The sequence below is a fragment of the Prionailurus viverrinus genome, chromosome D1 (genome assembly GCF_022837055.1).
Source record: "Prionailurus viverrinus isolate Anna chromosome D1, UM_Priviv_1.0, whole genome shotgun sequence".
Taxonomy (NCBI): Eukaryota; Metazoa; Chordata; class Mammalia; order Carnivora; family Felidae; genus Prionailurus; species Prionailurus viverrinus.
Window position 1 is genome coordinate 87,407,143 of NC_062570.1, and position 12,358 is coordinate 87,419,500.

The 12,358-nt window shown below is 39.9% G+C and overlaps 2 protein-coding genes across 4 annotated transcripts in view; one reads left to right on the top strand and one right to left on the bottom strand.

The window, feature by feature from the left end:
* QSER1 (glutamine and serine rich 1) overlaps positions 1 to 5,106 on the top strand; it is a 91,466-nt gene extending 86,360 nt beyond the window's left edge. For all 3 annotated transcript variants that reach the window (XR_007156125.1, XR_007156126.1, XM_047877014.1), the window contains one exon: positions 5,096 to 5,106. The gene's annotated coding sequence lies outside the window, so the exon portion shown is untranslated. The remainder of the gene's footprint in view (positions 1 to 5,095) is intronic.
* The window catches only part of LOC125176116 (splicing factor 3B subunit 4-like), a 32,368-nt gene continuing 24,661 nt past the window's right edge, over positions 4,652 to 12,358 (bottom strand). The window contains exon 5 of the mRNA XM_047877029.1: positions 4,652 to 4,751. Coding sequence (XP_047732985.1) covers positions 4,672 to 4,751 — 80 coding nt within the window. The 3' untranslated portion in view covers positions 4,652 to 4,671. The remainder of the gene's footprint in view (positions 4,752 to 12,358) is intronic.

Below are 12,358 nucleotides of genomic sequence, written 5' to 3' on the forward strand. Positions count from 1 at the left end.
GTCTCAAAGGTTGGGAGAAATTTTACACAAACCTGGATGAAGAAAAAGGCATAATACTTTGTTTTCAGGAAAGTGGTTTCTACTTGCCACTAAACTAGCTCTGTCCTCAGACATGTTATGTGAAGCCTAGTCTATTTTCTCATCCTGAAAGTGAGGTAAGAAACAAAGTCTTCTAAACTATTAATGTTCTTTGATTCTATAGAGACTGGAACGTTGGGAGAAATGCAGAGTTGTTCAACAGTAGCACCAAAGAGATAGAGCAGAACAGGAAGAATGACTTTACCACATTATTTCCAAGCTTTCACTAACTTGCAAGACTTAGATTAAAATCATTAAGCAGGTATTTTATACACACACCCTCCTGGCAGCGCTTAGTTTACCGTGTGACAGTAGTATAAGATTAGAAACATCTGCTCTCACCAGTCACTTGTGAAGTACTTAAGGTCATATCTACATCATCTTCACCTTTCTCGCTCCAACAGCACGAAGTATTTTACACAATAGGCTCTTAATAGGTATGTGTTGAATAGATGGGTGATTTATACATGAGTGTTCGTTTGGACAGTGTTTTCAAGCTGGCCTGTAAGTAGCTCAAAATGCCATTAGTATGGTGCCTGACTGGCTCAGTCAGGGGAGCATGTGACTCTTAGTCTCAGGGTTGTAAATTCAAGCCTCATGTTGGGTGTAGAGATTTCCTAAAAATAAAATCTTATGGGAGCCTGGGTGGCTCAGTCGGTTAAGTGTCCGACTTCAGCTCAGGTCATGATCTCACGATTCATGAGTTCGAGCCTCTCATTGGGCTCTCCGCTCTCAACACAGAGCCTGCTTCAGATCCTCTGTCTTCCTCTCACTCTCTCTGCCCCTCCCCCACTCACTCTGTCTCAAAAATGAAATAAAACAGTAAAAATTTTTTAAATAATAAAGTCTTTTTAAAAATGCCATTAATGTCAGTGGTCCATTACCTGCTTTCTCTATCTTTAAAAGAAAACCTCTCATCACTGTGCTTCTCAACAGACCAAAGTCCATTCTCTTAATTTTTCTATTTAATTTCCATTTAATCTATGGAAGTGAATGAGCTATCATCAGAGAGCAGCTGTCTTTAAGCAATGAAGCAAGAGAATTAAAAACACTAGCAACAACTTAGCCGAAAGAACTTGGCTTTCCAATGTATTTTTTAAATTAACCTTGTTTGCATACTCTTTTCATCAATGACTTAAAAACTGTTAATGGGACAATCAGTAAAAGTCTTTTCAATGCCAGTCCTCCATTGAGTTTATTAGAAGATAACGTTATTTGATTTAAGTAGAAGTCAGGAAGTTAAGGTTTTTTACAAATGCATTAATGTTATCACAGGAGTTTGCAAACAATTCACTATCAAAAAGATTATGTGTTAAAGCACCATTCACAAAGCATTGCAAAGCAAAAATTTGTCGTTTTAAAGAATGCCCACACTCATGAGCAAATACTGTGCGATCCAAATGAGAAACACGAGAAGTCATCACTGACTGGTAGCTGAGCACCACTATATTACCTTTCTTGGGCTGCTATCACAAAATACCACAGACTTAGGTAGTTTAAACAACAGAGACTTATATTCTTACAATCCCAGATGCTGTCAGTCCAGATCAAGGTCCAGAAGTAGAGTTGATGGTGAGGGCTCTCTTCCTAGCTTGTAGATAACTACTTTCTTGCTGTGTCCTCATATGACAGAGAGACTCTCTGGTGTCTTCTAAGGGCACTAACCCCAACATGAGCACCCCAAATTCACAACCTCATATAACTCTAATTGCCTTTCAAAGGCTTCACTTCCAAGTACCACCACATTGAGGGTCAGGGCTTCAACATATGAATTGGGGGCAAGGAACAAAAACGTTCAGTCCATGACAATAACTGAGGTGTCAGTTATGACAGAAAAGCTGAAGCCTGCCCTGCAAATAGCACTGACTGGCTTAAAATTATCTCTGGTCTGGGGTGCCTGGGTGGCTCAGTTGGTTAAGCATCAGACTTAACCATGATCTCACAGTTTGTGAGTTCAAGCCCCACATTGGGTTCTGCTGTGACAGTGCGGAGACTGCTTGGGGCTCTCTCTCCCTATCTCTCTGCCCCTCCCCTGCTCACTCTCTGTCTCTCTCAAAATAAACAAACTTAAAAAAATTATATTAAAAAAAATATCTCTGGTCTATCCAGAAGCAAGAACATAGTTTATATATAACTCTTCTACCATAGAGAAGTGACCACAGTGAAAATCTCTTAGCATAGAGGTCAAAGCCTTGCCACTTTGAACTTCACATAGGCAAAAACAGACTATCAGTTCCTTCCTAAATAAACCCCCCTTTCCCAATTTCTCTCTTCCCCAATTTTCACACCTTTTCTTGAATAAATGTTTTTTCACCTTTTATTTATACCTAGGACCTTTTAATTTTTTTTTTACCCTATTTTTTTTTGAGAGAAAGAGCATGAGTGGAGGAGTCGCAGAGGGAGAGAGAGAATCTCAAGAAGGCTCCACGCTCAGTGCAGAGCCAGACTCAGTGCTCAGTCCCACAACCCTGGGATCATGACCTGAGCCAAAATCAAGAGTCTGATGCTAAACTGAGCCACCCAGGTGCCCCAAATGTTTTTTTTTAAGAATTTATTTTTAAGTAATCTCAACATGGGGCTTAAATCTACAACCCTGACAGGGTCAAGAGTTGCATGCTCCACTGACTGAGCCAGCCAGGCACCTCAAATTGGTTGTTTTTTGAAAATAACTTTTACCAGTTTACTGGTTAATGGGTCAATGGAACTCCTCACACTATCATGCCAGATGTCAATCTCCAACTGTTAAAAACTTTAAGTGTATGATTTTATGCAAAAAATTCAATGGTCTATGCCATGAGTTTTATGCCATGTTTGCATGTGATAAAAATAATAATTAAATGTAATTAAAATAATAGGGAGCACCTAGCTGTGTCAATCCATTGAGCATGCAACTCTTGATTTCAGTTTTGTGGGTTTCAGCACTATGTTGGGTGCAGAGATTGCTAAAAATAAAATATTTTAAAAATTTTATAAATATATATATACACATATAATTTTATATATTATATATATATATATATATATATATAGCTTAAGCAATAAAAATGATTTTTAAAATTCAGGGGTTTTTTGGTAAACTTTTAATTTTTAAAAAATATTTTTTTAATGTTTATTTTCTTTATTTGTGAGACAGAGATAGAGCATGAGCAGGGGAAGGGCAGAGAGAGAGAGGGAGACAGAATCCCAAGCGGGCTCCAGGCTCTGAGCTGTCAGCACAGAGCCCGACACGGGGCTTGAACTCATGAACCATGAGATCGTGACCTGAGCCCGAAGGTGGACGCTTAACTGACTGAGCCACACAGGTGCCCCAGATTAGTTTTTTTAAAGGTATTATTATAGGTATGAAATATTAGGGAATACATTTCTCTTTTACCTTTTGTTGTCCCTTAGTCCTTTTTTTCATGTTCCATTTTTTTCTTTTTCTTATTATATGTAACATTTATAAATATTAACCTTAATAGGAGCAAGGTCTGTTTTTTTCTAAATCAGAGAGCAGCAAAACTTCCTTCAATTGGGAATTAAACATTACTCCAAATACGCATGTTGGCATGATTAGGTTTTTATTATATATTGAGATTATAGGAAAGTGATTTACTAACTACATTGTATCCAGTTCTTTAAATAAAAGAAAGTTTTGTCATTGGATTTAGGACTGCTTGTTGTGAACTTTGAAGTCACAATCTCACATCCCACTCAATGTTTATCTTGGTAAGTATGCCATTATGGTCCATGCTCTAAGTGCTCTGTGTGTATGTATTTTGTTAAAGAAAGTAGATGATTAGCTTAGTGGGTGTAATTTACTATTAATTCACTGTCTATAAAGACATTAGTTCCCAAGCCCCATTCTTTGTAAACAATATTATTTTTTGGCTAACTGGAAAACAGTATTTATAATTCATTACCTAGTTTATAAAGTACCCATTCCGTACAAGGTGCTCTGCTTTTGAGATTTACACCACAATAAAAATTAGGATGAAGATAAGCTAAGATTTATTAACTAGTAGTGAAAACAGAAATTATTTCTTCTTTATACTTGGGCCAGTCATCCTGGGTCCTTTTATTTTTTATTTTTGAGGATTTTTCTTCTTTAATCTCTACACCCAACATGGGGCTGGAGCTCACAACACTGACACTGATTTCAAGAGTTGTGAGCTCTACCAACTGAACCAGCCAGGCACCCCAGTCCTGGGCCCTTTTATTTATTTTTATATTTTTTTAATGTTTATTTATTTTTGAGAGAGAGAGAGAGAGAGAGAGAGAGAGACAGTGTGAGCAGGGGAGGGGCAGAGAGAGAGGGAGACACAGAATCTGAAGCAGGCTCCAGGCTCTGAGCTGTCAGCACAGCCTGACTCGGGGCTCGAACCCATGAACTGTGGGATCATGATCTGAGCTGAAGTCAGAGGCTTAAGCGACTGAGCCGCCCAGGTGCTCCCTAACAAAGATTTTTAAAAACAGTTTCCATTAGGGGTGTCTGGGTGGCTCAGCTATTGGCTGTAAATGGAGAGCTGGAGAGAGTGTTTTCCAAGACACATTTGTTAATGGCAGAGCCATGACTAGAAACAAGTCGTCCTACCTTCAAGTCTTCGTACCTGGCTAGAGGGAGCAGGCTTTTGCAGGGGCTTTTTTGTCCATGCTCATTGGTATCCAGGTTCCTGGCTTCTTCAGCTCTAAGCCTGGAATATACAAGGTAAAAAACAAAAAACAAAAAAACAACTCATCATCATGTCATTCTTGGTCCCTAGCCAGTATATCTTCTTTTTCTACACCATTCAGAGTCTTCTTATGTTTGTTTTATAATAGTATCCAGAGTTTTTAGTTGTACTTACTAGGAAGAACAGGGAAATGTACTTCTATTCCATCCTTCCAGAAACAGAAGTCTGTAACCAATTTTGAATTTATAATTTTGTATTATTCTCCTCTTTCCCTTCCTCCTTTTTTTTCTCTTCCTTCTCCTTTTTTTTTTTTTTTAAAAAAAAGAGGGCTCACATGGGGCACCTGGGTGGCTCAGTTGGTTGAGCATCTGACTCTTGATTTCAGCTCAGGTCGTGGTCTCCTGGTTCGTGCGATTGAGCCCCACTTCGAGCTCCACACCACTTGGGATTCACTTTCTCTCTGCCCCTCCCCAGATCACCTCTCTCACTCTCTCTCAAAATAAATGGGTAGACATTTAAATAAATAAATAAATAAATAAATAAATAAGACTCACAGATTTGTGATAAGTTTCAGGCCTCACAGAGCCTGGATCCACCTGTGGGACTAGCACATGAAAAGAAATCAATACATATTTTTAAAATGGATAAATGTGGGGCGCCTGGGTGGCTTGGTCGGTTAAGCGTCCGACTTCGGCTCAGGTCATGATCTCACGGTCCGTGAGTTCGAGCCCTGCGTTGGGCTCTGTGCTGGCAGCTCGGAGCCTGGAGCCTGTTTCAGATTCTGTGTCTCCCTCTCTCTCTGCCCCTCCCCTGTTCATGCTCTGTCTCTCTCTGTCTCAAAAATAAATAAACATTAAAAAAATTTTTTTTAAATAAAAAATAAAATAGATAAATGATTAAATCCCATAATTAAGATCTAATAAAATTATGGTACTCAACACTGAATCCTATAAAGAATGGTTCCCTTAAAATATTGGGAAATAACAAGGAAAAAAACCCCCAATTTGAAACACCCCTCAAGCAGTGATGCTGGCTGGATACCTTCAGTATCTTGGTATTCTGGGTAATGTGTTTCGGTTTTGAAAAAAAAAAAAAAAATGAACTGCAGCAAAAAAAGCAGCTAAGTGGTGACCAGTTGAGGGTCCTGCTTTTATAATCAGCACAAGATTTTGCCTTTCCTCTAAATCCTAAATACAAGCCTCACTGATCGATTCCAGCAGTCCCCAAATCTGGCTGCATCCTGAAAGCATTTAGAAAGCTTCTTTCCAAGTGCAAAAGAGATGGAAAATTTTTGTACACACCCTACTGGCAATTATTAAATATATACTCTTGGACTTCCGAGCACCAGTTTATAATTGGTTCCTGCCAAACTGCCACTGAAAAGACCAGAGGAACTTAAAAATAAGGAAAAAATCTGCAATAACAAATAGATATAATCCAAATGCTCCAAACTTAAAAAAAATCTGCTAAACAGAGTGTTGAATGAGATAAGGTTGAAGAGAAATACCAGAGATAATCTTCAACTCTTCTGAACAGGGCAGGATGTTGCTAGGGTGAGTAAATGGAGATCTTGGCAGACTCCAGCTATTAACCCCTAATTCAGAGAAATAAAGGGTGGCAGAAAGGATAGGTCATAAGACATTAGTGGAGCAGTTCAGTTAAAACACCCTCCCCACATTCAAAAGGCCTTCCTTCCAAAGCCACAGGTGTTGGAAAGCCTCAGGGCACGTACCTCCACACTAAACGTAAGCCAGTAGGTGGTGAAGTAATTCCCCACCAGGAGGAAGTTGCAACAGGAAAGACACTGAATACAGTCACGCCATGTACATGGAGTGGGAACTGGATCAAATATAAAGTTAGAAAGCTGGCCCTTGTACAAATATTTCATCAAACACAGAAAAGAAGCTCTCGGGATGTTGGATTACGGATCCAGTCATGTAAATGTACACCAATGAGCTCTTGGTCGAAAGATTGGAGAGAAGGCATTTAACAACACGACAGTGTATAACATGGAGATCCAAAAAGGATGTCTTTCCCCTGTTTTGAAGCAGATATTAGACTTAAAAAGACCTCTCCTCTTTCAAGAATGGAAAAAAAAAAAAAACCTGAAAAAACTCAAAATGGAGTTTATGAGACAATTCTGCAGTGTAAATAAAAGAACCTAATAGCATGGAAAGACAGTCTCGTTTTCAATCCTTAATTCATCAGCTATTCATTGAACACCTACTGTGTGCCTGGCACTCTTCCAGGTACTCAGTCTACATCAATGTATCTTACCTACATAGAGATTACATTGGGGGAGGGGAAGGAAATAGACAATACACAATAGTTTTTTTTTAATTATTTTTTTTAACGTTTATTTATTTTTGAGACGAGGGAGACAGAGCATGAATGGGGGAGGGGCAGAGAGAGAGGGAGACACAGAATCCGAAGCAGGCTCCAGGCTCTGAGCTGTTAGCCCAGAGTCCGATGCGGGGCTCGAAACTCACGGACCGCGAGATCGTGACCTGAGCTGAAGTCAGGTGCTTAACCGACTGAGCCACCCAGGCGCCCCACAATAGATTTTTTTTTAAAAGTCAGTATATGTGGCTCCTGAGTGGCGCAGTCAGTTAAGCCTCCAACTCTTGATTTCAACTCAAGTCATGGTGTACATGTGTTTGAGTTCAAGCCCAGAGTCGGACTCTGTGCAGAGAGCACGGAACTGCTTGGGATTCTCTCTCTCCCTCTCTCTCCATCTCTCTCTCTCTCTCTCTCTGAAAAATAAATAAATAAACAATTTTTTTTTAAGTCAATATATCTATTAGAAAGAGAAAAGAAATCGGTAAAAGAGGGGCACCTGGGTGGCTCAGTTGGTTAAGCATCTGACTTCGGCTCAGGTCATGATCTCGCGGTTCGTGAGTTCGAGCCCCGCGTCGGGCTCTGTGCTGATGGCTCAGAGCCTGGAGCCTGTTTCGGATTCTGTGTCTCCCTCTCTCTCTGACCCTCCCCCGTTCATGCTCTGTCTCTCTCTGTCTCAAAAATAAATAAACGTTAAAAAAAAAAATTAAAAAAAAAAAGAAATCCGTAAAGAGAGAAAGACCTAATTAAGAGAGACCCAGAGTGCTGAGGAATGCTATGGAAGATGAGGTGGTGACTGCAGTATTTAAATAGGATGGTTAAGGAAACCCTTGTTGAGAAGGTGACATTTTTACCAAAATGTGGAGAATTTGAGAGAAGTAACCATGTCTGTATTCGGGCAAGGAGCCCTGTAGGCACACCGAACAGCTGTACAGAGGCCGGGAGGTAGGAGTGTACCGGGTGTGTTCATGGAACAGGTTTGAAAGCTAGTGTAGCTGGAATGGAATGAGGGAAAGGTACAGTGTAGGTAGCCTTTGCAGAAAGGAAATCTGTGGCATAACGTCACTTATGTTTTAAGGACTACTCAAGTAGCCTTGTTAAAAGACTGAAAAGGGTGGGGACAAAGAGAAAAGCAAGGTCAACAAGGAAGCTACTGCAGCAGTCCAGATAAAAGACAGTAGTGACTCAGGCCAGGGTAGTAGGAAGGGAGGTAGTGGGATGTGGTCAGATTCTGGATATATTTGAAATATGGAGCCAACAGATTTTCTCATGAATTGGGTATAGGGAGTGGAAGAAAGAAGTCAAGGATGACCCCAAGATTTTTGGCCTAAGATACTAGAGAGCTGGCACTGCCATGAACTGAGCTGGAGAAAGTTGGTGTGGAAAAGATTTAGAGGGGGGATGATCAGGAGTTTGTTTTGGGGCATGTTAAGTTTGGGATGTGTACTGGATATCCAAGTGGAGATGGAGAGCTGGCAGTAGATAAATGAGGCTGGAGTTTTAATGAAGTGTTTAGAGATACAATTTTGGAAGTCTTCAAGAGGTTTTTAAAAACACAAGACTGGACAGGGAAGTGAATAATAGAGAAGGGGACAAAGGACTGAGCTCTGGGACACTTGAACATTAGTAGGCAGAGAGAAGAGGAAAGTAGATATCAAAGGAAAGGAGACAGAGGAATAGCAACCAGTGAGACAAGACGAATAGTTGGAGTACTAAGCTTTGTGGGGTTTTTTTGTTTTGTTTTTTGTTTTTTTTTTATGTTTATGTATTTTTGAGAGAGACAATGACAGAATGCGAGTGGGTTAGGGGCAGAGAGAGAGGGAGACACAGAATGTGAAGCAGGCTCCAGGCTCCGAGCTGTCAGCACAGAGCCCTATGTGGGGCTGGAACCCATGAGCTGTGAGATCATGACCTGAGCTGAAGTTGGATGCTCAACCGACTGAGCCACCCAGGCATCCCCTAAGCTTTGTGTTTCATGGCTATTGGCAAAGGCTGTTCTTATCCATTTTAGTTTCAGGATTTTAAAGATCATTTGAAAAGAAGTTTGAGGTAGTTAACTTTGGAAAAAAAATTTTTTTTTAATTTTATTTATTTATTTTGAGAGAGGGAGAGAAAACGAGTGGAGGAGGAGTAGAGAGTGAGAGAGAGAACCCTAAGCAAGCTCCGAGATGTCAGCACAGAGTCCAACTCAGGGCTGGATCTTGCCAACCAGGAAATCAACACGTGAGCCGAAATCAAGAGTTGGGTGCTTAACCTACTGAGCCACCCAAGCACTCCAGCTTTGGAAAATGTTTACCCATTTTAGTTTTAGGATTTTAAAGATCATTTGAAGAGAAGTTTGAGGGACATAAGCTATTATTAACTGATGTTGACTCTTGGGTAATAAACAGTATCTTGACTTTTTTTTTTTTTTAAGTGTATTTATTTTGAGAGAGAGAGAGACAGTGTGTGTGGGAGGGGCAGAGAGAGAGGGAGAGAATCTCAAGCAGGCTCTGCACTGTCAGTGCAGAGCCCAACATGGGGCTCAAACTCATGAACCATGAGATCATGACCTGACCCAAAATCAAGAGTCAGACACTTAACCAACTGAGCCACCTCGGTGCCCCTTGAATTCTTTTTTAATTAGAGGAATTAAATGCTTATGAATCTAAAAAGTTTTGTATCTTTAAACACCCAGTGGTAATGTGTTAGACTTTGCATGTATTGCTTCAGAAGAAAAATAAAGCTATGTCCATTTTATGGGGAAAAAAAGAAACACCACTTGTAAAAGAGAAAATGGTTGATCTAAGCCAAATTTGGGGGCCTTAATAAAATTATGAGGTCATAGTTTATCTCTGTTTATTAGTTTATCTGCCCAAAATAGTCACAGAACTTTGCTACATGCATTATTACATTCTAAATATTAGTCATGATACATATTAGTTTTTAATTTATTGAAACTTGTATAGAACAAAAAATAAAACAACCATTTAGTGTATTTCACTGTTCCATGAGAAAGGCCATTGTTGATTTATGGTCAACATAAAGAACAAAGGGGGTGGACTGTGGATAACAAATATTTCTACAAAATACTTATGATAAACATAGTTTATTCTAATTCTTCCATAGCACCCACAGCTTTCAACTAATAAGAAAAGTTTAAAAGTCCTGTATTTGAAATCACATGAATGGCAAGTCATTACTAATACTAATTTTAGGGGCTCCTGGGTGGTTCAGCTGGTTAGGCATCCGGCATCAACTCAGGTCATGATCTCGGGGTCCATGGGTTTGAGCCCCACGTTGGGCTCTGTGCTGACAGCTCAGAGCCTGGAGCCTGCTTGGGATTCTGTGTCTCCCTCTCTCTCTGCCCCTCCCCCACTCATGCTCTGTCTCGCTCTCTGTCAAAACTAAATAAACATTAAAATTTTTTTAAAAATACCAATTTGGTACTCAATCTTCTATGATTTAACTTTCCAAGTAAAATTGTACAGAAGTTTACATTAAAACTTTTATGCTTCTTGGGGCGCCTGGGTGGCGCAGTCGATTAAGCGTCCGACTTCAGCCAGGTCACGATCTCGCGGTCCGTGAGTTCGAGCCCCGCGTCGGGCTCTGGGCTGATGGCTCGGAGCCTGGAGCCTGTTTCGGATTCTGTGTCTCCCTCTCTCTCTGCCCCTCCCCCGTTCATGCTCTGTCTCTCTCTGTCCCAAAATTAAAAAAAATAAAAAAAAAAAACTTTTATGCTTCTTGAAACAGAAAGCTTAGGATATACCATTATATCAAGTAAACTATGTATACAGAAAATTATACATATTTTTCTTGATACTGCATCTGAAATATTTTATTTTTTTCAGGCATTTACAAAAATTAAGAGCTAATTATGAACTAGGTTCTGAACTAAGTACTGAGGATATAGCAGTGAAAAGACAAAAATTCCTGCAGTCTTGGAACTTATAACCTATGAAAAATGTCCTATCAGGGAAAAGGAAACTTTGAGATTTTAGAGAAGTATTTCTCAAAATGTGGTTCACTGACATTCTGCATTCTGCATATCAGTGATACATGTTAAATATGATGATTTGTCTATTTTTACCATAGTTAAAAAATGATGAAGACTGTCAGGGACACCACCCCAGAAGCAAGAAATCAAAAAGTGGGGTGGAAGACATGAATCTGCATTTTTTATTTTTTTTTTAATTTTTATTTTTTATTAAAAAATTTTTTTAGTGTTTGTTTCTGAGAGAGACACACACACAGAGTGAGAGCAGGGGAAGGGCAGAGAGGGAGGGGGACACAGAATCCAAGGCAGGCTCTAGACTCTGAGCTGTGAGCACAGAGCCCGACGCAGGGCTCGAGCTCACGGACACAGAGATCATGACCTCAGCCAAAGTTGGATGCTTAACCAACTGAGCCAACCAGGCACCCCACTTGTGTGCATTTTTTAAAAGTGTGTAATGGTAGAAACCATTGTCAGAATATTTTATTGAAACTTTTATTTTAGACTATGATGTTTATTTTTCTTCTCTTTCTTTCTTTTTTCTTTTTTTTTTTTAAGTAAGCTCTACGCTCACCATGGGGCTTGAACTTACAATCCCAATATCAAGAGTTGCATGTTCTGCAGACTCAGCCAGCGACATGCCCCTAGACTGCGATTTTTAGAGTATCTTTATTTTATTTAATTAATTTGTTTGTCTATGCAATCTCTACACACAATGTGGGGCTCAAACTCACAATCCTGAGATCAAAGAGTTGCATGTTTTTCCAACTGAGCCAGCCAGGCACCCCTAGAGTATCTTTAAAGTCCTGATAGACCCAGGGTGAAAAAGGCCATTGTAAGGACATGCAAATCTAAATTTTTTTTCTAAATTATGAGCGATGGATTCAAACTTGTTGAATGCACTCATTTGAACTGACATTAATCTAAACCAAATAATGCAAACAACCTGTGAAAAAAAATGTTCCTCCTAGGTAACAGAAGAGGATATTTTTAGCATCATGTATATTTACTCTTTAAGCTTTTAAGACTTTGTAATAGCCTAAATGAATAAACATTTTATTTATTTGTATGTCTGTTCATTTATTTTTTTTTTAATTTTTTTTTCAACGTTTATTTATTTTTGGGACAGAGAGAGACAGAGCATGAACGGGGGAGGGGCAGAGAGAGAGGGAGACACAGAATCCGAAACAGGCTCCAGGCTCTGAGCCATCAGCCCAGAGCCCGACGCGGGGCTGGAACTCCCGGACCGGGAGATCGTGACCTGGCTGAAGTCGGACACTTAACCGACTGCGTCACCCAGGCGCCCCTCATTTATTTT